General features: G+C 37.3%; 1 protein-coding gene across 1 annotated transcript in view; it reads left to right on the top strand.

Annotated features, from left to right (window-relative positions):
• The window catches only part of LOC139945370 (uncharacterized), a 152515-nt gene that overhangs the window by 61408 nt on the left and 66096 nt on the right, over positions 1-25011 (top strand). Inside the window, exons 41-70 of the mRNA XM_071942719.1 lie at positions 2004-2095; positions 2981-3041; positions 3354-3615; positions 4409-4649; positions 4975-5029; positions 5557-5812; positions 7330-7576; positions 8162-8213; positions 8843-9095; positions 9483-9729; positions 10072-10126; positions 11023-11278; positions 11827-12076; positions 12737-12791; positions 13357-13612; positions 14852-15006; positions 15614-15745; positions 16902-17108; positions 17294-17336; positions 17675-17826; positions 18518-18655; positions 19130-19388; positions 19813-19973; positions 20708-20836; positions 21392-21596; positions 22310-22530; positions 22875-22994; positions 23503-23715; positions 23978-24017; positions 24508-24684. Coding sequence (XP_071798820.1) covers positions 2004-2095; positions 2981-3041; positions 3354-3615; positions 4409-4649; positions 4975-5029; positions 5557-5812; positions 7330-7576; positions 8162-8213; positions 8843-9095; positions 9483-9729; positions 10072-10126; positions 11023-11278; positions 11827-12076; positions 12737-12791; positions 13357-13612; positions 14852-15006; positions 15614-15745; positions 16902-17108; positions 17294-17336; positions 17675-17826; positions 18518-18655; positions 19130-19388; positions 19813-19973; positions 20708-20836; positions 21392-21596; positions 22310-22530; positions 22875-22994; positions 23503-23715; positions 23978-24017; positions 24508-24684 — 4990 coding nt within the window. The remainder of the gene's footprint in view (positions 1-2003; positions 2096-2980; positions 3042-3353; positions 3616-4408; positions 4650-4974; positions 5030-5556; positions 5813-7329; positions 7577-8161; positions 8214-8842; positions 9096-9482; positions 9730-10071; positions 10127-11022; positions 11279-11826; positions 12077-12736; positions 12792-13356; positions 13613-14851; positions 15007-15613; positions 15746-16901; positions 17109-17293; positions 17337-17674; positions 17827-18517; positions 18656-19129; positions 19389-19812; positions 19974-20707; positions 20837-21391; positions 21597-22309; positions 22531-22874; positions 22995-23502; positions 23716-23977; positions 24018-24507; positions 24685-25011) is intronic.

Raw genomic sequence — 25011 nt, 5'->3', positions numbered from 1 at the left:
TTGACACCTGTTGAGCTACTCTTGCATCCCCGCTTGAGACTCTACTCATCTTCATGATGCAGACATTGAAGTCACCCAGTAAACATAAGCTGGCAAATGGAGCGCCTTTTCCAGAAGATGTACGCTCTAGGGTGTGTCCAAACCAGTTAACAAATCAAACTCAAAGATGACAACAAAAAATTAAAACACTGTAGACAAAACAAGTTGGTTTTATTATTCAAAAAGGATTAGGAGCACAATTTCAGCAAGCAATAACCAGACGAACATAGTTAAGTACAGTCACCTCATTACATTTTGTAGATTAGTTCTATGTCACTACCTGAATTTATTATGTGTATTAGTTCTGCATAGTCACTATGATTACATATTTTTCTCCTATGTGTCGTGTTTCTCCACCACATCGTAGGGTACACTTGGGGAAGATGGGACACGGGGTAAGATGGGACATATCCTAGTCCATGCGGTATTAAACAAACAACGTCATTGCTGGCAAACCCATCCAAGGCATAACAGTTTGGTCCATATCTGATCTGTATACATGTATGTGAAGGTTGCCCCTTTGTCGTTTCCTTTTTCTTTAACATTAGCGGCAGCAAACATAATGACGTGTCCATTGTATTGAAAGACTGTCATGGTTTACTTACAACATGAATTAAACCCACTATCATTCAGGGCAATTTATTCAGAAATGTTGCCAGTGCCAGGTTAAAAAGCACCGCAAACCAACTATTTTATATCTAGGTGCTTCTTGTGATCTGTCCCATTTTACCCCAGGTGGTTATTTAATTTACGGGGTAAAATGGGCCAATTTGTCACCAGGTTGTTGTGAATTATGAACGGTTGGGGTAATTTGGGACAATTTTCGTTGATATTTCCATAAATTTATAAAACTGTAAACTAAGTTGTTAACATTAAATTTAGGATTAAAACCAATTTTGATTCACTAACTAGTCACACTGAAGACTGACGGTTCTGGTAATGGTCAAAACATTTGTTTTGTCCCATCTTGCCCCGATGTGACCCTAATTAATTAATGCCAGACAGATATTTAATATGTCAATCAAATTTAACAATTCGCTTATACGTCATTTCAATGCGTGCGTCCCATCTTGTCCCAAATTGTGGGGGAAACGGGACACTAAATTAAACTTAATAAAGTAAAGTTTTAGTATCCAAAAACTGTTAAAAAAACATTGAAATTTCATTAAAAGGTGAACATGCAAAAAATATTAACAACCTTAAGTATTAGTGAGCCCATGTGACAAATTATGGTAAATTTGTATTGTAATTATCAAAAAACTGTGTATGTGTCCCATTTTTCCCCACTGTACCCACACCATGAAAAGCGCAACCTCGTTCGTGCAGTGATTATATATAAGTTTACAATTACACAGCTTATACTGGCCTGCTTTTATCAATATACACAACTTTTTTTACATAACATCTTTTAACCATTTGTTTTCTGAGTGTAATAAGGTGAAAGATAAGGTGAGGTGTTTCTTCACGTTGTTCTACCATTGTTGGTATTTTCGGTTTCAGTTTGAAAAATACAATAAACTCAAAAACAGGTTTCGTTTACATTTGAATTGTGTTCTTATTGTGTTGGTATTGTTTTGTTGTTGTGTTTGGGGGGGGGGGGGTAGAATGGGAGGGCTATATTTTAGTAAAACAAACTATGTGCAAATCAATGTGATGATTTCCATGCTGGCAAGACAAATAAATTATTGAATTTGTTTAATTGCAGTTAATACACATGAATGCCTCAAATTCTTAGTGTTCAAAAACTGCTCTATGCAAGTCCTGCTTTTTACGATACATACAGACCAATCAACTTTGAACTGTTCGTGTTTGTTGTGTTGTGTTGTCACTTAGCCTTCGACCCATCTGGGGTCGAAACGTCTGGCCTTTAACTATTCTTTGCATTTATACCATCGGTCGTTTTAGTTGGTTAGTTGTTTTCAACAGCTAAGTCTATTTAATAACTTTTGAACTGCATTACACAGGTGATGGGAGTGTGTCGGGCTTCCTGAAGATGGTGGGAAAGAATGCAGCTGAGTCGACTATCGAGGCGGTACTTAAAGCTCTTGGATTGTCGGTAAGTAAACCAGACTGAAAGGTAGAAGGGGCAAAAGTATAATTGTTTGAAGCTTTGCATGGCTTGGATAATTATGAAAATACTACAAATAAATAGTAAACTTAACGGTACAACCACGCGTACATACATTTTTTCCCGTCTTTTTTTGTGGGAGTGTTTGCTCCTGTGACGTTTCAAACAGTATACATGTACTCCGTACTGCTTGCTTTCGTCACATTTTCTTTTTTCGAAAGTAAAACAGGTTCTAAAACCTCCTTATTGATTAACTGTAACTGTAACTGTTCCGGTGTAGTACTCCTCATCTAAGGGTTGCATAGGGATATGGGAGTGGACATTTTTACTGTTTTGGGGGTTTTCTTTGTTAGTATTGAGTTTAGCTTCTGTCAATTGTCATTATCTTTCACTAATGTTTGTGTCAGTTCGGTGTTTCATGCTGTTTACGATGAATGTAGTGTTCTGTACGATAAACAAAAATCCAAATTAATACTTTTATTTTCTATATTTGTTAGCGGGGTCTGGGAGGGCACATCGCTTTGATGACTAACACTTTTGCCTTTCCCTGGACTGCTTCTGTCGACAAAGAGTTGTGTCCGAAGATAAAAAAAAAAAACTATTTTAGTGAGCATTAAGTTACTGTCCTCTTCATCCTCTTTGTAGTTAATTCTGGAATGCTCTTTAAGACAAGTTAAACCATCTACTCCGCGTTAGCAGAGAAGTCTCCCGAGTTCCGACAAATCTGTCCAGGAATATAAAGCACGACGAGTTCTCAAAAGAACATACACATGATCTTACCGCAAACCAAATACATTGAAACCTCATCATGCACTGCCTCAAATCCAATATTCAACCATCTGATTTACGTATTTTTCTATGTGTCTTTTGTAGAATTTCATCAGTCAAGAGCCTTGTGTTCGACCGCAGGTCACACAGAATGGATGGCATAGAGGTAAGGTTTATATGGAGGTGAAAACCAAGATGATACAAAACCAAGATGAACAAATGTCTTCAAAATATCTGCTAAGAAGGCATGACTGTATTTTGGTTGTTTATAATAATGTTGACAAATTGACCACAACATTTCAAGAGTGTCTTGTGAATCGCCATTTTTTTAAGTAAACTGGCTTCACGTTTGGTTATACATTATAAACTAGAAAAACAGAATTAAACAAATTAAATAAACTCTCCCCGAATGTGGTAACTAATTTCTATCTATAAACACTTCTATAACCTCATAAAAACATCATTTTAACTTCTACAGTTTGCCCTAGAGATGTCAGACTTCCACATCTACCAAGAAACCTCATATGCACTCTTCCAGAGAAGTGTCTGGGGTTTGATTGCTGTTTCGAGCTTCCAATCCCAGGACTCACCCCAATCAGCACCCAGGTCTCCTTCATCTTTGATCCTTGTAACTTCCAATTGTCACTTGGTCTGGGAAGTTGGAGTAAAGACCTACAAATCTTCTCCTATCAGTGGGGTCAACAAGAAGAGGTCACCATTGGCAATGCCGTGTCTTTAAGGTAATCGGTGAAGAAAATTAGCAAAGGTTTTGTATTTTGTAATTTCATTGAGCTGCTTAAGCAGAAAATATTGCTTTACGTTTTTTCTGCCAAGCACAACTAACCAGTTCCATTTTGTACATGTAAAACAGTACGTTTGGTAGCAACCTTATTCTGGTAAGCATAAATGTGTTGTGCTAAGCAAGTTGTGCCAAGCAGCTCTATGAAATTGGGCCACGGTTTCTACATATTTTGTACATTTGTCTTTATTTAAAAATCTACCACACCGGTTTTCCTATCGGTGTATCTCTCTGATGCCACTCACCAGATTCCAATAAGCATAATTAATTATTGCTGAGCTATTTTTTGTTCTTAAGCAGCTTTATGCAGGTCTTATCATAAAAAGTAATATCTGGCTATATGCGGCAGTAACATGTTGTATGGCTTCTGACTACCCACGCCACCACCCCCCCCCCCCCTAACAAAGATAGTGACAAAATAGGGAAACCACTAAAATAGGGCTGGATAGCTCTTTTACTCTGGAGTTCGCTGGTTCAAGTCCAACCCTGTTTCAGTTTCGTGGTTAAAACCAAAATATTGGTTTGTATTTATTTACAAATTGAATCTTATTACATCGGGCAACACATTTTAAATGTATTTTTTGTTGTGTGTAGTTTTAGTACAAACAATATGATTTTTTTTTTGTAAATTAAGCTTCTAATTTTAGGTAATATAAAGATTGTTCACATTGCAACAAATAAGCACTTTTCTCAAAACTTTCTATTTGTAAACGATTGCTTCAAATTCCTCACAGTCTAACCATTGACAAGGTCGAGGAATCCTTCCAGATCAACTTAGACATGACCTTCTGCCTGGACGGTGACTGCACTCCAATCCCGATCCTCAGTGATGCCATCATCCCCATACCATTCTGTAACCCCAATGCCTCCTTTGAGCTTCCTGGCGATGGAAGCTTTGCTGCCCTAGCAAAGGACCTCGGAGGCAACGTCGGCGAGTTAGCGATCCAGGCTGGTCTACGTAAACTTGGAATCCAGGTTGGTCAACTAAATTAACTCAAGACCATGCTTCATCAGCATTTTGTATTTATTTGTATTTATTTATTTATTTATTTATTTATTTATTTATTTATTTATAAATTTTTGCAACCCCAAGACAGTTCAAAGATGGTTGCAACAACTTAAAAAAAATCATGGCCATTACAATACAGCAGTACAATCTGCTACAAAAACATTACAATAACCTAAACTGATTTTAGCATTAGAGAAAAGGGAAGAGCAAATAAATCTAGCGTACCAATCCTTGGGAATTTTTCCAGAAAAATTTTCCTTTTTGGTTTGACAAATCTGTTTTATTCTTCAGGAGTTTGTCACCAATCAGCGCTGTGACATGGCGATACTTGCCCCATCAGAGAACAGTAAGTTGCTGTGTTTTCTTCCTCAGAGACTGTTATTTTTGTTTGTTTATCGTAATAACAAGTGCCAAGGAAATACATAAATAAAAATTTAAGAAAAAAACTCTTGGCAAGTTTAAAACGATGGCTTAGAAAGCTCACGACAAAAATATATTATTTTTTTAGGCCTACTTGATATATATATGCCTCGGCCTACTGTTATTTTTGTTTAATAAGTAGACCTGGGCCAAATTTCATAAAGCCATGTAAGCACAAAAACTTGCTTAACACAGAAAAGCATTGCTTAGCAGGAACAGGATACCATCCAAAATTACATTAAGTTTGCATTGTTGTGGCTGGTGCCCCACTCAATTTTTGCTTAGCAAAGAATTTTGCCTAGCAGTATGTTCTGCCTATAACAACTTTATGAAATTGGGCCCCTGTATATACGCCTATACTAGTCTTAAAAATGGAACATTGCAAGTAAATGAAAAAACATATTTTTGCACAACTATCCCTTCTTATAAATTGTTTACCGTTTAATCCAATAGAATGCCCACTGATGAACAAACCACCTGCAACGAACATACTGACCTGCACAGTAGACGACCAGTGTCTTGGTATCCATTGCTGTGCCTCCTTGGACCTTGTCTTCACTCGACTATCTACCACAGCTTGGGCCGTTCTGGACCCTTGCGAATTCGAGCTGTCTGTTGGTTTTGGATCTTGGACTAAAAGCTTGGCTCTTTTCGAGTATGACTGGGGTGTGGAAAGAACAGTGGACATCAGTGAATTTGCCCTCATTGTGTAAGTCAACACTACTTTAAAGGTTTTGGGTACCTTTTCAAAATGGCCATAGATTTACATTAAACTTACAGGGTTTGAAGATAACGATAGTGGAAAGCTTCCCTTCAAATTTTACTTACTGAGGTGCTGTAGTTTTTGAGAAATAAGTAAAACAATGTCATGAAAATACGTTTGTAAATGATTAAAGTAATTTTCGTCTCATGAGACGAAAATTATTTTCATGACATTGTTTTACTCATTTCGCAAAAACTACAGCACCCCAGCACGTAATATTTTCAGGGAAGCTTTCTACTATCATTATCTTCAAACTGTGTAAGTTTAGTGTAAATCTGTGGACATTGTGTTTTTTGTCCTACAAAAGTAACATAGACCCTTTAATTTTAGAAGTGTCTTAGAACTCATAGATCGGAAAACCTGACATCATTGTTAACCACATTCATAAAGTTGATGCTTGCACAGAAGGCCTAATTGAACATAAATCGTGTTTTAGTGGAGAAACACCTCTTCTCCCTTCACCAGAATATTTTGGTGGTATAAGACACTGGACAATATTGGTAATTGTCAAAGAATAGTCTTCACAGTTTGTGTATCTCAACATATGCATAAAATAACAAACCTGTGAAAATTTGAGCTCAATCGGTCGTCGAAGTTGCAAGATAATGATGAAAGAAAAAATACCCTTGTCACACAAAGTTGTGTGCTTTCAGATGCTTGATTTCGAGACCTCAAGTTCTAAATGTGAGGTCTCGCAATCAAATTCGTGGAAAATGACTTCTTTCTCGAAAACTACTCCACTTCAGAGGGAGCTGTTTCTCACAATGCTTTATATTACCAACCTCTCCCCATTACTTATTACCAAGTAAGGTTTCGTGCTAGTAATTATTTTGAGTAATTACCAATAGTGTCCACTGCCTTTAAGCAAGATCAGAAAACTTACAATAATTGTTAACCACATTCACAAAGATGATGCTTGCACAGTCAGCCGACTTGAAATTAGATCGTGTTAAAAATAGTGGCAAAAACATATACTCCCTAAACTAGAATAGTTATGGTGGTTTGATATATAATAGTATGTTAAGTTTATGTTTAGAAACGCGTGGAAACATAAACTGCTACTAATATCCATAAAGTATATATAAAATGAGTAGGGTAGATGACCTTAGCTTTTGATCCAAACCGGACCTTTTCAGAGGCATAAACAAGTACAAAAAACTTAATATGGATATGGTTATAACAAATATAAAAAAAGATACAAACAACTCAATGGGATCACCAGAAAAGGGATAAACAACAGAAAAATAAGTTTCTTAAGACGACTGATGTAGTAATAATGAATCTTTTTGAATTTCATCTATAAAAGTCGGGTATTAAAGCAGACGACTATGGGGAAAGATTGCCCTGCCAGAAACCCGCAAACAGAGGCAATCCCACTTTCTAAAATTGGGGAATCAGAATTATAAATAGAGACAGAATTAGCTCTCATCTTTGACATCTTGTTTTCCTTTTCTCTTGACCAGGTTCACAGTTGACAAGCTGACAGCGCAGAAGGAATTCCTGATCCACCTCTCTGTGTCTCTGTGCATAGACGGTACCTGCACACCGATCAACCTGTTACAGGGAGCCCATGTACCCATCCCGATCTGTAACCCAAATGCTACATTCTCCTTACCAGGCGATGGTTCAATCGCTGGTTACCTGGACACCTTAGCTGGTGAAGTAACTGATGTAGCTGTGGATTTGGTGATGGACAGTCTGGGGCTTAAGGTGACTATAACCAGATTAGAATTTATAATTTATATGTTATCTAATTGTTAAGCCAATGGTAAAAAGTTAAAAACTAAAACATTAGAACTTGTAGTGCACCTCGAGGTCTCTAGAAATTACAATAACAAAATTACATCTAAAAAAACTAACAAAGGGGATAAAAATATATATATGTACAACAATATCAGAAGAAAACCAACCTCAGGACACACTAGTTCCCATTAAATCATCAAGTCGAGCGCCATGTAGGGGCTCGAGCCTGCCCAGTGATTTTAGTCCAGATGCTCCAGTCAAGATGTTCCGATCCAGCGTGCAGGAGCGTATAGTTCCTCAGCGCTGGCCAAGCCGGTGTCTCGTTTCAGGGTGTCTACGAAGGAGAGACTTCTTTTCCCACGAGAAGCCTTGCCTTTTGTGGGCTCCCAGAGGATGGCTGGGCAAGCGGCAAGCTCATTAAAAGCACGAACTGATGTTTGTACAACCAGAACTGTATAAGGGCCAACAAAAGTGCCTTTTAGATTTCAATGGCCAACATTCAAACTGTAATGACAAAACTTATTTGTAATTAAATTATTTTTCTTTTTATAGAATTTCTTATCGAGGGATTCGTGTAGTCTTCCTCCAGCAACTAATGATGAAGGTACGTTTAAGAAATGAGACATCAGAAACATCTATTACTCTGCAAAAAGAAGATATTACATTGCTAGCACAAGTTTTAATGTTTGTTCCTAAAGTGAACACATATGGACTGTTAAATCCCAATTCCTGTTAAATCCCGATGCCTATTAGGTGAAAATCTCGTACAAGTTTTTGAAAGTACATTTTAACACTGTATTTCATCCTTATCTATGATGTACTGAATCTATGTTGTGGTGTGGTTTATGTATTTTTCTCCAGAAAACGATCAGAGCATACTGATCGAAACGTCGAGTTGAAACAACGGTTCTTTTCAGAACCACCCCAACTCATTTCAGAAATAGTCATTACATGGTGTTACCGCAAACCTTTCTATATCGTATTTCCCCCGACGTGAACACCTATGGACTGTTAAATCATTACATGGTGTTACCGCAAACCTTTCTATATCGTAATTCCCCCGTGCAAAGTTTCAAATCCTACTTAGGCCTATGTATTTTTGATGTGTATTTTTGATGTTTTCTTATATGTTTTCAAACCAGGCAAAATAACATCGATACTTTTTAACATGACTAATAAAATATTGAATTGAAATGTATTAAAATAATCCATTCTGTCTCCCGTCATCATTAGGTTGTCCAGTTCAGTTTCCCACTGGCCTGTCCGCGTTTTCCTGCCGTATAAACAGCCACTGCACAAGCGTGCATTGCTGTCTCAACTTGGACCTCAAAGTAACCCAGCTCAGCTCTAAGGCTTGGCTGGAAATCGACCCTTGTGACTTCAAACTCTCTGTTGGAATTGAGATGTGGTACTTCAACATCTCATTGTTCTCGTATGAGTGGGGGAAGATGGAAAGATTCTCCATTGGACAAGCGATAAGTGTGGAGTAAGTTTGTTAAATATGAGGAGTGTATCAAATATCTTGTTTAGCTAATCATTCAAACGGACCCATCAATTTTTTTCTATTTATCAACATTTATTTGTATACGGCAGTTAACAGTTGTATGGCTTCTGACTGGCACCCCAATCAAAGATATTGAAAAAGGAAGACGCCAACATTGGAAGAAACTATAAATAAATAGTAACGTGCGGTTTATTGCTCCATGGTACAACCATGTGTAAATCTCTTTTGGGTGAGTGTTGGCTCTGAAAAGAGCCGGTTTAGTCTCTTGGAGACCAAATCGTACCCGAAAGTTACTATTTGTGTATAGTTTCTTCCTATTTCTCCACACCATGCAAAACTTCAAACGATCCTTTTTCTCACTCTAATCAGATTTTCCATTGATAAACTGGATGCTTCAAGTGAGTACGAGATCGATCTTGCATTCTCTCTCCAAGTCGACGACGAGACTACGGACTTCCCCCTCATGGAGGCAAAGAGAATCCCTATTCCCATCTGTAACAACAATTTCTCCTTGGCTCTACCTGGTGACGGCTCTGTACGGGGATTCTTAGAGGAGCTTGGTGACACTGTAGGACAATCTGCAATTGATTTGGTTTTGAGAAAACTGAATTTAGATGTGAGTTTAAAGACCAAATCTTGCTAATTTTTTGTAATTTTTACCGAAATAATAGTAAATACTTGTAATGCATATCCACCCTGCTTGAACAAAATAAGTCCTTGAAAACCTGTGACATAAGATAATTTTTGAGAAGAGATTTGAACATTGTGGTACACAAAACCTAATATTAGATGGTAGAGAGTTCCAGCATCAAATCAATCTTGTTTACATCTAATATGAAAACAAACGGCAATTACGGAAGACAAAGACAAAGGACAAAGGAACATGTTCAGTCTTAGTGACAAAAGTTAATTACACTTCATTTTGATTTTGATTTTGATTTACTCAATACTTGTCCAGGATGTTGTGAGTGGCAGATCATGTGAATTACCAGCCGCTATGACAATGAATACAGGTGCAGTATTAATTTAATTATTCAACTGTTAAATCTACCTTGTTTCAATCAATCAATCAAATGTCATTAATAAATAATGGAGCACCAAAATGAACAGTTTGTTCCAAAGCGCTGAGGCTGAGTAATTAAACGGTTTTAAAGCCTGCTGGAACAGGTGGGCTTTAAGGGGTGTCTTGAATGAGGTGAGTGAGATGGCATTTCTGATCTGTGTAGGATCTTTCCACATTGTTGAGAAGAGAAGATCTCTACTGCAGAAGTTGAAAAGCGAGTTCTTGGCACAATTAAAAGGGAGCAAGAGCTAGACAAACGAAGATGTCTTTGTTACAGCTAACAAACAATTAAAACTATTGTTATGTTACTCGGAATCTCTGTCTTGCACAACTATTAATCATTCTGATTTGCTGTCTTTTTCATTTTGTTAAATCTATCTTGTTACAGCTTACAAACAAGCAAACAACTTGTTTTTATGTACTTCGAATCTCTGTCTTCACAACTATTAAAGACACGGGACACTTTTGGTAATTGTCAAAGACCAGTCTTTTCTCTTGGTGTATCTCAACATATGTACGAAATAACAAAGCTGTGAAAATTTAAACTCAATTGGTCTTTGAAGTTGCGAGATAATAATGGAAAAAACAACCCTTGTCACAGGAAGTTCTGTGCTTTCAGATGCTTGATTTCGGAGGTCTCAAAATCAAATTCGTGGAAAATTACTTCTTTCTCAAAAACTACGTTACATCAGAGGGAGCCGTTGCTCACAATGTTTTATACTATCAACAGCTCTCCATTGCTTGTTACCAAGTTAGTTTTTATGCTAACAACTATTTTGAGTAATTACCAATAGTGTCCAGTGCTTTTAATCTTTCTGATTTGCTATCTCCTTCCTACAATTTCAGGTTGCCCAATGATCTCCCTCCCCGCCTTGGCAAACATCATCCAGTGTTCAACCGATGATCACTGTCTTGGTATCCAGTGTTGTGTCAATCTGAACTTCGTCATCACCACACTCATGCTCGATGCTAGGATCAAAGTGGACCCATGTAACTTCCAGCTTCATGTGGAATTCGAAAACTGGGAGCGTAACTTTACTCTGTTTAGTTACACGTGGGGGAAGGTGGAAAGGGAAACGATTGGTGATGATGTGACTTTAAGGTAAGCTAGGGCAATGTTGTACATATTAGGGGCATTGCTTGCCAACAGACAGCACAGGATAGAGTCTCATGAGATGGAGAATTAGTGAAGAAGCTTTCCTCCAGCAGTGGAGTGAAATAAGCTTGACAGACAGACAGACAGACAGACAGACAGACAGACAGACAGACAGACAGACAGAAAAGAACAATTTGAGAATTCATGCAAAATCATGTAGCTATTATGATTATAGGTCATTGCCATTTTCATTGGTGTTGAATATTTTCCAAAACACTTGGTATTCGCTGTACAAACATGTGCATCATCCAGTATCGCACATTGGTGCACAAGGTAGACATTCACTGTAAAAACCTACGGGAATGTCCGATATCCAATATCGTTGTACATAGACGTGCACAGTACAGAACTACGGGAATGTCCAAAATCCAATATCTAAAAAGCAACATTGATATTCGCTGTACAAACAAAATGTGAATGTCCAATGTCCAATATCAAACTAACTTTACTGTCATTGGTTATTAAGTTAATTGATGTGTTATTTTGTTTTGTAGCTATTCAGTTGATAAGCTTACGGAGAAGAATGTATTTTCTGTTACTCTCGATGTTGAACTGTGCATTGACGACACATGCGTGACAACCTCCATCTTGGATCATGTCTGGGTTCCGATACCCATCTGCAACATCAACGCTGTTACATTCACACTGCCAGGCGATGGTACGGTAGCTGGATTTATCAGGGACCTGGGAGGTCTTATAGGAGATTCAGCAGTTGAACTAGTTCTGGAGAAATATGGATTGAATGTAAGAATACTTTACTAATTTTTTCAGTTTCGATGATTTGCTTTCTAAGATATTGTTACGCTTCCCTTTAAGAGAAACTAGACTAAAGAAAGACAAAAATAAAACTCATGTTGGGGAACTAAATTATAGTTTCTTACCTTTAGTAAATTAGTGAACATTGGAAATAAATACATAAGTGGTGCGACCAACGCTCTGGATACTTCTGAGCCAGTTCAATGGGCACAGGCTGTTTTATATGGGGCTGAACAATGAGGTCGATAGCGGTTTTCCCAAAACTACAGAAAGGGGCTCCACAACAATAGTGACCTCTCCCAATTCCATAATGTGTGTTGTTAGGAGAAAACATCCAGGAAAGTTATTGCTTTATTCTTCAACACAGCTATGTGTTCTAAGCACATTAATAACGGTCTGATGCATGTTAAAGTGAACGTCACCCACCATTCTCCATTTAAAAATCTGTGAAGGTGCAATTTTTTAAAGTGAAAGCTGAACAAAAGCCTTACTTCTTTTAACAAATTTAACAACTTGTTTTTAATCTTTGAACTGTTGTCCTTGAGTCCATAATAGAGGTTCAGCCTCACGAAGGTGTGGACTGCAAAACCACAGGTTTAAACTTTATTAATCCTTAACAAATTCAACAATTTCTTAAATTTTCATTAGCAATATTTCCAGAGCGAACAGTGTGATAGAGGAACGCCGGGCACCCTAAAAAGCAGTAAGTGTTTCACAAAATGTTCATGTGTTGTCCACGAGAAAATAATTGTGCACACTGTTTCAATTCTGTTGGGAAAGTGAAATACCTTTGTGAACTTCCTCCGCAGTCTGACATTAACAGCTAGGCCACTTAAGACTAATTACTTAGCTTTTGTTAATTCAATCAAAGAACATCGAAGACAACAATTCGCAGACTTGGTATCCAGCAAATATAAACAAGAAAGCCTAAAGGGCAATACACGAGAAAACCTAAGACAGAGGACAAACGAAAAAAAAAGGACAACAAATGGACTATAGACAATACCAACCAAAACATTAATACTACTAGAACATTAGATAAACCATATTAACTGGGAAGAAAAAAACCATAATTAAAACAGATTAGCCCACTTCTTGTTTAGGTCATCATCAGGTGACCCTTTTTCATAGCAATGGTCTTTTCTGTTTTGAAATGAATAAAAAATCAACCCTATCGAAAATTATCGATTGAAGACACTTATAATTAATCTTGACACTTATTATTAAAAATGTGTTTTTTCGCCAAATATAAACCTTTCCTTCTGAAGGTTGTCCAGGTGTCGATCTCGAACAGCTTCCCGATTTCCTCTCATGTTCCCTCACTGAGTCATGTCTTGGCATTAAATGTTGTCTGGAGATGGACTTCAAGATCGTGACACGTACAGTCAGTGCATGGCTCATCTTGGATCCCTGCAACTTCAACCTGTCCATCGGTTTTGAGAACTGGGAGCAAAGTATCACCTTATTCCACTATGCTATGGGTGACTACAGGGAGGAAGTTATTAACAGGGTGCTGACTGTGAGGTAACTGTCACCACACTTTTGTGTCAAGGGTTAACTCTTGTGTATTGATTGATCTTGCCTTGGGAAATTTGTCTCAAAAGTCAATGCCACCATTTTTAAGTTTTGACTTATTAGTTTCTTGCTTGTTTGCAGATAGCAAACTATTAACGTTTTGTTAACAGCGTGCATACCGTAGGGTATTTGTCAACATACCTTTGTACACGATCAAACAGGGTTGTAGAGTCTGTATAAAAACAACTGCAGTTATAGTAAAGGTTTGCGGTAACACCATGTAATGATAATCTCAAAATGAGTTGGAATGGTTTTGAAAAGAACAGTTGGTTTCAACTGGACGTTTCGATCAGTATGCTCTGATCTCCAGAAGACGATCAGACCATAGTGATCGGAACGTCAGAACCACCCCAACTCATTTAGAGATTATCATTACATGGTGTTACCGCAACACTTTATTATGTCGTATTTCCACCATGGAATCCTACTTAAATGCATTTATATAGCCCCTGACCCCCTCAAAAGAAAGTCTCTATAGGGGTAGGAAATGACGTATACGATGAATTGAACAAAAATCATTACATGGTGTTACCGCAAACCTTTATTATATCGTATTTCCACCATGGAAGTCTACTTAAATGCATTTATATAGCCCCTGACCCCCTCAAAAGAAAGTCTCTATAGGGGTAGAAAATGACGTATTTATACGATGAATTGAGAAGACTCTTGAAACGTGAGATTGTGGTAGCTACGTTTGATGTGTAGAGGGAGATAAAATGAGATGCAGAAAGTTGAGAACTCGTTAATCATGTGTTTTTAGTGGCAATTGTTAGGGATTAATTATAAGGGTGTCTTTAACGGAAGTTTCTAGAACTCACGAGTAGATCTTTGATGTTCGTGGGGGGATTTTGGACTAGTAAATATATGATCGACACTTTGATGATCTTGGTTTTAAGTAAAACGCTCAAAGCGATTTCGTATTCTTACCGTTTCAGCTTGTTTCCTTGGCCTAATTTCATAAAGCCTGTAAGCACAAAAACGTGCTAAGTACAGACAACATATTGCTTAGCAGAAACTGTTAAGGCCTACTAGCCAAAAAACCATTAAGCCTAAGTATGTTGTTGTGACAGAAATTTGCTAAGTAGTATTTTCTGCTCGTTGCTCGTTGGCTTTATTAACTTGATAGCTTGAGAAGCTTTGGTGTATACTTTCATTTGAACAGTTCGTGTCTTCCTTATTAACGTATAGGTGGCGTGTTGACAAGATTACTGTAGATAAGCAGTTTGAGTTGAATTTACAACTTGTCTTCTGTTTGGATGGGGCATGTAACTCTGTGACTGTGTTTGAGGGTAGCCGTCTTCCGATACCGCTGTGTAACACTGGAGATTCATTTGCTCTTCCCGGTACGTGTTTATAGTTTACCTTTATGTCAGAGCGTTAATAACACATTGGCTATCCCCCATTGTTGTACTGAACTGTGTACTACTTTTTTCATTGTCTTTAATTTCCATTTAATTTTATTTCATTTATTAATTTCACAGGTAAAAATGCAAAGTACAAAAGTAAGAACGATAAAGAAAACATTATGCATACACATGGGAGAGAAGAAAAAAAAGTATCACCCTGATGTATTTCAGAAAAGTAAACTAGGTTAATATCAATTTAATCTCCTGATGCTACAATTTAAGAAACAGACAATATTATAGGACATTATGAGAACTGATTGAAACTTTAAAGTCTCATTTTAAAAATAAATAGTGCATTTTAAAGTACGTATTTGGTAAAAGATAAGTGGTATTTACAACGCAAACGCACTGTGAATATTGAGAATAAAAACATTCAGCACGGTATTTGTATTGGTATGGCAACATTGTTAAACAGTTTTGGTCGAGGGAACTTCCTGGCCAGGGACTAATTAATGATTTCTGAGTGAATCTGAAAACTTTGTAGTTGTATAATATTTATAGATCATGACAATTCAAGTTCCATCATTAATGTCTTTTTATTCAGGAGATGGCACAGTTTCAGGATTTCTTGGATATCTTGGAGGCAATATCGGACAGTTTGCTATCGATGCAGCAATTCGACACCTGAATCTAGACAGCTTCCTATCAGGGAAGGCATGCTCTAATCACAGACAAGGTAGGTTGTAGACTTGATTCAAGTCCCGTTCTTGTGCGGGAGGTCCCTAAGCATACCCGCAGTCAATATATAGCTATTAGTGGTCCCGTGCGGTTGGGGGAACGCATTGCAGTTTTCTAGCGATGGCATGAGATTGGGACTTGAGTCAAGTCTAGGTATGTTGGGGATTTATGTTAAATTACAGTTGTTCTGTACACACTTTTTTAACACAGCAACTCGTTTTTGGTTTTGAAACATCAAGGTCCCAAAATTCCCAAGTCGTATTCCTTACAGGAACATAACATAATTGGTAAGAAAACAAACTTTTCTGAGATCACAGATTTACACAAAATGTACACAGTCTAACGATGATGATAGTAGAAAACGTCCCTTGAATTATTGTTGTCAGAAATTTCATTTTTGAAAAAAAAAACCATATATATGTTTGGAGTTTATCGCTTTATTCATTTTTTTAATCGATGTCATGCAAAAGGTGCAATCGGTTTTACACTGTTTTTGATCGATCTCAAACATCTACAGGTTTGTCAGCATGGTATGGTGGATTACATTAAGTGATTACACTGCCAGAAAAAAAACAATTTTTAATGTTCCTGTAATGGTATTGCAAAATCGGTGAAACTGCTAAAAAAAAGGTAACTCGGTTGGTAGAGCGCTGGCACGTTAATCACTGGAGGTCACAGATTCAAGTGCCGTTCCAGTCACCTTTACTTTGTTCAACCCAAAATGATATAATGTATTCGTAAATTACTTCTTTAAAGACACTGGACACCTTTGGTAATTGTCAAAGACCAGTCCTCTCACTTGGTGTATCTCAACACATGCATAAAATAACAAACCTGTGAAAATTTGTGCTCAATCGGTCGTTGAAGTTGCGAGATATTAATGAAAGAAAAAACACCCTTGTCACACGAAGTTGTGTGCTTTCAGATGCTTGATTTCGAGACCTCAAATTCTGAATCTGAGGTATCGAAATCAAATTCGTGGAAAATTACTTCTTTCTCGAAAACTACGTCACTTCAAAGGGAGCGGTTTCTCACAATGTACTATCAACCTCTCGCTATTAATTGTAAACAAGAAAGGTTTTATGATAATAATTATTTTGAGTAATTACCACTGCCCACTGTCCACTGCCTTTAAATGTTCTATTCCCCCAAAGATGTTTGTTCAAGTGCAACTGGCTTCCTGGGCAACTGCTCAATCGTTGGTGAATCCTGCACAGAGCTCCGATGTTGCCTCGACTTGGATCTGAAGATAGCTGATGTCTCGGCCTCAGCGTGGTTTAAGTTTGACCCCTGTGACCTCACCTTCACTTTAGGTCTGGAGACTTGGATGTTTCATGGATCGGTCTTTACATATGAGTGGGGTAAGACAATAATAGTATTTCCATGTTTTAGATTTTGTCAGAACAATTTTTGTTTCAATATTTACTGCTTCCAAAATATTACTTTGTGTGTTCGATCCATGTGTACTTTTAAGCCAACTGTGCTTTCAAAAAGTCTAATCTGTTACAAACAAAAACTTGTCATTATGATTTTTTTTTTCTAATAGGTGAAGAGATGGTGGTTTCAGTTGCTCCCGGAATGAATGTTACGTAAGTTTTAAACAACTTTCTTTAAAAGTTAACATTTTGTAATTCATGATGTTTACACACACATTATAGGCAAACATTCTTTAACATTAGTATAAGAAGTTTGAATTATCATTAAAGTTTCTCAAAAATGTTTCCAAAATAAACGAAGTCAAAATGGTTTCATAGTTTTATCTTGTGTGTCTTTAGCAGAATTTGTGGGAAATCACAATGTGTAAAAAACCTTAAGAATGTTTTTGATTTATTTTGGTAGTTATTCCTAGGTTTATGTTATTCTAACTATCTTAAACTAACCATCGTCACTCGTAATTAATTGCCATTTATTGCCTTTTGTTTTCTAGTTACTCCATCACCAAACTCGATGAGTCCAGCGAGTTTCAAGTAGACCTGACTCTAGAGTACTGCATCGATGAAGTTTGTACCGACATCGATATTATGCAGACCATACCTATCCCGGTTTGCAATCAAGACTTCAGTAGTTATAACTTCTCAGGTCAGTTTGTACTCAGTTCACTCAAAAGTAACTAAACAAAATATGACAACTCATTTCATGACAATATTGTTCAAAAGGAGAGCTTTTCTTTGCTGTAGTGTAATATTTTATTTACAAGCCTTGTGCTGCCAGACAACTATTTAACAACAAGCTGGAATTGACGATCTCTCTTTTACAGGCGTTGAGCAAATTATGTTTCGTTAAAGGCACTGGAGACTTTTGGTAATTACTCAAAATTACTTTTGGTACAAAAACTCACTCAGCAACGAGCAATGATCTTAGGAGAAACATTGACAGTATAAAACATTGTTAGAAACAGCTCCCTGAGAAGTAACATAGTTTTTGAGAAAGAAGTAATTTCTTACTTGCATATTGAAAGACTACGGGCCTGAAACCTTTTTTAAGCATTAAAGAGCTTTTGAAAGCATAGGAACTTGTGCAACAAGGGTGTTTTTCTTTCATTATTTTTTTTGCAGCTTCGATGACTAATTGAGTCCAAATTTTCACAGATTATTTTAATTTATGCATATGTTGGGATATACCAAGTGAGAATATTACTTTGACATTTACCAAATGTGTCCTGTGCCTTTAACCATTAAAAAGCTTTTTTATTGTATCTCAGGTGAATGATGCCTTGTTTAATAGAGCATTGTTTTTGACACCTTAACACATTTCCTTTCTTTGTTCACAGTTGATGGTTTCGTACAAACAGTGTCCGGACAAATCGTCCAGGGAGCAACTGAGTTACTCTTAAATCATCTAGGCATCGACCCTGACTTCTTCAATGGTGATCCGTGTGTAAACCCGAATGGGATCCAGTCTTACAGACGTAATATCTCACTATACCTTGCTTTCTAATTAGTTTTTTAACCAAAAGGGACATATTTTTGAGCCAAACAGATTTCCTCAGAGGTTGGTTGACAATTCAGAAGTTACTGTCAGTAGTGGGACGGCTTAGCTGATAACACTTTCCCTTAAAAGCATGAAACTATACACGTGGTTAAAGAACACAATACAAGAATGTTTAGTCGAGGGTCCACCAGAAGTTGCACTTCATCTTGGAACTCAAAATGGCCGCTATTTTGGACCTGTTTTGTTAAATATCTCCTTAACTAGTACGTGGTGACATAAATATGGCGGCCACGGGCAGTCTTTTTTGCTAGATATCTCAAAAAGTTGTAAAGGTGCTAATGCCGTTTTTGACAAATAGTCATTACATTATTTTAGCCTTTATTTATCAAATGATATCCAGCACCGCAAAAAAATTGCACTATATAAAATTAATGAGTAATTCCTGTTTTAGATTGTCCTGACATGCAGCTTCCTGTCAACCTCGACTCAAGTGCGCACTGTGGAATCCTGGAGTCCTGTTTTGGAATAAAGTGCTGCCTTGATGTGAACCTCGGACCACTTAATCACAACTTCAGTGCCTCAATGGTGGTTGATCCATGCCTTGGTCAGCTGAGGTTACAGTTTGGTAACTGGAAGTACAGCAAATCACTCTCACAGCTGGACATTGGTGTCGATAAGGAGATCACCATCGGAAACTTTGTGTCACTCATGTAAGATTCTGGGGGGTTTTGTTGCCAAAGTATTTTATACAAAAAAGTGCTTTGTAAAAATTTGCATAAAACCGCAAAATATGTCTAATCCTACCATTTCCTGTTTCCCCGCATTGTAATAACTATAATACCACTTTTATGGTCCAGTTATACACCCTTTCATACTGACCATCCTTTGTCCTCACCAATTTACTCTCATTTGATCCTTATAGCCCCCAATGTTTATAAATTAGTAAATTTGGCTATAAATTTCACGCTTTTTCTGGATACATTCCCGTAATCCTTTTTGCTACAAATGGATGTGTATTTGTTTGTACTTTTTTATTATGCCTTTGAAGAAGGTCCGGTTTGGATCGAAAGCTAAGGCCATCTACACTTCTCAATTTATAATAAAACCGCATGTGCATAATGTCTTGCTTTATAGATTCAAGCTGGAACTTTTGGATGGCATGATATCATCGAGTCTATCTATGGATGCATGTGTGGGTGATGTCTGCACAGGTCGAATTGTTCTACTGGATGAATCAATATCTCCACTCCCTCAGTGCTACTCCAATGGATCAATCTCATGGAGAAAGTTACCAGGTAAAATATCTTAAGACATGAATCTCTCTTTTAAAGGGTTTGGGTTCTTTTTGTATGACACAAAACACAATGTCCAGAGATTTACATTAATCTTTACACAGTTTGAAGATTATGATGGTTAGAAAGCTTCCCTTAAAATCAAACTTGCTGCTAGGTGCTGTACTTTTTGAGAAATGAGTGAAACAATGTCCCGAAAAAGTTTTGTTTAAGGATAAGAAAACTATTTTAGCACTATAAACTTGACAGATATAGTGAAACTAAAACTTCTACATGAAAAATATAATATTACATACAACATCATTCACAGTGACTAGGGATTTATGTAATGGCCAAACTCTTGCTCTGAAAAAGGGATCAAAACCCTTTATAAAGTGATTGTGGTATTGTATTTTAATGATATGAACATATTTCCACACTCGAATTTGTGCTTGAACTCTCAGTTGTTAAAGTGTCAATACTATATTAAAGCAAGGGTCGATTTCACAAAGATACGTTTAGCTTAAGGCTAGTCCAATGTTTGGACAGATAACACGTCCTAAGACTAGTCTTAACTCGTCGTGATATCCAACCCTGGATTTAAATTTCAAGGACTCGAGGACTCGATAAGTGTGGCAACTCTGAAGTTCTTAAAATGTTGATACGACGACGTACATGCCAAAAATAGCGTCCTGCCCAATCTTTGCCTGGAGCTAACACCTATTGAAAAAACATTGTTTTATTGTTTTTCTTTCTAGGGTTGACTTCAATTTCCCATCTGGGCAATTTAGATACCGGATTAGACGTTCTTGCGCAGGCTCTGGGACTACCACCACGTCTAGTTTCAGCTTCTCCATGTCTTGTAGAACAGACGAGTAGCTCCACTGGTAAGGTTTCCAATAAGTTTTAGGAGATCTTGAGTGAGAAAAAAAAGGCAATACCATTTTTAAAAATCTAAATATTAATTTATATTTTATTTTTTTCGGTAACACCATGTGTGTATCTACTTACCCGGTTTATTTGGTTCTTTAGAGCTCAGAACTGTCTTGCTGTATATTCTAGTGCAGCGGAGTAGGTTTTCGGAATTAGGGAGACTTCTCAGTTCTGAAAAGAACTGTCCTGCTTTTTGTTTTACTATTTTAATTAGGCTTACAGCCACGTGTTTATAAAATATTAGTTAAGTCTTAGGGGTGTATTGTACTAGACCTAAACCATGCTACTATTTTGGGCTAATTAAAGTTAGTTCGATGACCACTCTTTTCGTTTCAATGCACCTTTTACAACAGACTTTGTGCTTATTCCAAAAACAAGTCTTTATTATCGAGAGATGTAAGACCGAAAGTTTAGAGGGACTTATAAAACAAAATCTGTAAAAAATATATTGAAGATTGTTAAATCAGTTCTTGAACAAATTGTCACATTTTTGCTTTTTCTATTTCCAGTGTGTCCCCATCTGCCTGTACTACCTGCTCTTCCATCAGGTGGAGTTTGCCAGTATTCTGATACATGCCTCGGGGTAGAGTGTTGTTTATCAGCAGACATAGGCAGTACCACTCAGACTTTACGGGCATGGTTGATTGTAGACCCATGTGAACTGACTGCGAGTGTCGGCTTTGAGAACTGGAGTTTCAATATTACACTCTTAAGGTAAAATTGGTGCAAAACTAAATTTCACTTGCCCTATTCGCCTTGAGAAGGTCACTCTTAAATTATATGAGAGCATGACGTAATTTTCCCACTTCATGCAAACAAAAATTAGTATGTCGGTATTTGTGCTGGTAGAGCTCAACTTTTTGCACAGGACACACCTTTTACATACTGTGACGAGTCCCGTCATTTTTGTTTTCTAACGTATAGAATGGAAATCCTCACCAACAATTTAGATTTTGCTTTAAGGATTCCCCTTTCTTAATCGATTTAGAAGAACAAAATTGTCCTCATTTAAAAGCACTTCGACATCGGCGCTTTCGAATTGCAGAACACAATTGCGTCTGGGTCAAGTCTGACTCGATACTGCACAGTTGAACGGCAACCCTACAGTACCGTTGGGTGGAGAGGTCGTTCGGCAACCATATATCGCTGCGTGCAACAATTTTTAATAGGGACCCTTTTGTGTGGAAGCTAAACCACAAGCAGAGCATGGGACCAGTAAACTGACAAACAGAGGAAACTAACAAGCACTCCGACCAATTTCGATACAAAACCATGCATTACAGGTGTAACACAAGCGAGTAACAAACTGCTACATCAATGCAGTCCAAAGCTCACACCAATCACTTAAAAAAGGGCCAACACAATTTCTACTGTACTATTCCTCCATGCAATGATTTTAATACTATCTTTAATTGTTTTTCTTGTAGTTATAAGTGGGGCAAGCAGATCAGAGAATCACTTAGTGATGTAGTCTCGATTTCATTCACCATTGACAAGACATCAAACAATCGGAATTTTGTGCTGTCACTCTCTGTTAAATTCTGCATCGCTGGATTATGTGCTCCTGACGTCATCATCTTAGATGGCTTCATGGCACCGATTCCTTTCTGTAATGCGACGGGGACACTGGAGTGGCCCCAGGATCTTGGTTAGTTAAAAGGGGTTTATTCTGTCTGTAAGCATAATTCCAAAATGAAAAACATTCTCAAAGTTAAATCCGATGACATTGAACATACTCCTTAGAATATTATTCCAGTCAAGAACAGGTCAATGTTTTCTTCCATATATATATTTTTGTTCATGTACCGGAGCTTTGGAAAGTATTTAACCTCCAAAGTTTTGAAGAAACTTACCCAAAGTAGGCTTAACTCCTTGTTCAAATGAGATTTGCAGTTACACGGTGTTGCATACAGGACAACTTTGTATAACAGAATTGACACATTTTATTGAAGCTCCATGGCTAACTGCGAACTTCATCTTTTGTTCTCCAAGGTGGTAGTGTCACAAACTATGCAAGCAGTCTGGTGGTTAACCGCCTGGGTGTTAGCACAGATGTCCTTCTACCTCAGTCATGTAGTGGTCCACCAGAACAGATTACACCTACGATCTCAGGTAAACTTTCTCAAGGAAAGACAAACTTAATATACGTATGCCGTAAATGTGATATGCGTTTACTTCTCCGTTAAAGGCACTGGACACCTTTGGTAATTGTCAAAGACCAGTATTCTCACTTGGTGTATCCCAACATTATGCATAAAATAAAACATGTGAAAGCTTGTGCTGAAAATGGTCATTGAATTTGCAATGGAATGATGAAATAAAAACAAACACCCTTGTTGCATTACTTTGTGTGCATTCCGATGCATAATAAAAGGCTTAAGCTGATTTTATTTCTTCCTCACAAAAACTATGTAACTTCAGAGGGGGCCGTTTCTCACAATGTGTCATACTATCAACTACTCTCCATTGCTTGTTGCCAAGTTTTGGTACTAACAACTATTTTGAGTAATAACAAACGGTGTCCAGTGCCTTTAAAGTTAAAACAGCCTCAAACTTTGGACTGAAACTCAAAATTGTAATTCTGAAGAGAAAATAATATTGCTATTTGTATTTATCTCAGGTTGCGGTTCGCTCTCTCTTCCATCCTCCGTTGCGTCTTATTGTTTCCTGGATGAATCGTGTCTCGGGGTTGGTTGCTGCTTGACCCTTGACCTGGACATAGTTCAAAGGTCATTTTCAGTGTGGGTGAAACTTGATGTATGTGCCGGTAGATTCTCCTTTGGTTTTGAGGAATGGAGTCACAGTGAAGTGTTAAACTTAGCAACATTGCAAAGTAAGTCAATGTAAATGTTTATTGCACTCTCGTAAAAAGTTTATTATGAAACAAAATTGTTAGATTATGGCTAGTAGGTAACTCTTTTAGCATAAACAATTTTAGCATTCACATTTTGTATTTATGTTATCTGGAAACGTGAAAAAATCAACAGAACAAACATGAGACAGAAAATGGAACAAGAAAGTGTTTATAATCTCCCGAGTTTTGCTGAAATAATCTAAAACCAATTTTTTTTTTTCGCTTTATTTTGAACTTTTAGCACATTCCCAGGAGAAAGATATCGGTAACGTGAAAATCAGGTAAGGTGTTATTTTCTCGAAAAAAAGGTGACTTTATTATTCATTTTAAAGGCAGTGGACACTATTGGTAATTACTCAAAATAATTATTAGCATAAAACCTTACTTGGTAACGAGTAATGGGGAGAGGTTGATATTATAAAACATTGTGAGAAAGAAGCAATTTTCAATGAATTTGATTTTGATACCTCAGATTTAGAATTTGAGGTCACGAAATCAAGCATCTGAATGCAGACAACTTCGTGTGACATGGGTGTTTTTTCTTTCATTAGTATCTCGCAACTTCGACAACCAATTGAGCTCAAATTTTCACAGGTTTGTTAATTTATGCATATGTTAAGATACACCAAGTGAGGAGACGGGTCTTTGACAATTACCAATAGTGCCCATTGTCTTTAAGTGTTTTTTTATCTTCTTTCTTTGCATAGAATAAAAATACTAACAATTTCGATATCACCAAAATACTCTATTGCTTTTTGGATTTTTCATTAGATATGATATAGAGCGCCCCCATGAGTCTGTCTATGATGTTGACCTTGACCTCGCTGTGTGCTGGCAGGGGAGATGCACTGATCCCATTGTGATTCTTCAAGATACTATGTTCTCTGCTTCACAGTGTGGCCAGGAAGGAAGCAGTAGCAGGAGGAAGAGAAGAAATGTGGATGATCTGTACGTTCAAAATATATTTGTTTTGGCTGTGGATAAAACCAGAGACTTTACATTTACAAACATTTTATTTTGTTTTGTTTTATTTTGTAAAGTTACAATAGAGCGCCACCATGAGTCCATCTATGACTTTCGAAATATCTGTGTTATGGCTGTGGCTACGACAGATTATTCAAAACAAAAAATCTTGTTCTTTCATAGTACACGATTGTAACAAGGCTTTCAAACCTTACTGCGGTGCTTATAAAACACTCGACGAGCCGTTCTAAATGTTACAAGTTTTAAGTCCACTTTCCTCGCTTATAAAAGTGGATGTTCTACCATGATGGC

Source organism: Asterias amurensis, chromosome 12 (assembly GCF_032118995.1).
Source record: "Asterias amurensis chromosome 12, ASM3211899v1".
In the NCBI taxonomy this organism is placed as follows: Eukaryota; Metazoa; Echinodermata; class Asteroidea; order Forcipulatida; family Asteriidae; genus Asterias; species Asterias amurensis.
The sequence above is the reverse complement of the archived record's forward strand: the minus strand, read 5'-3'. Positions and strand labels throughout refer to the sequence as shown.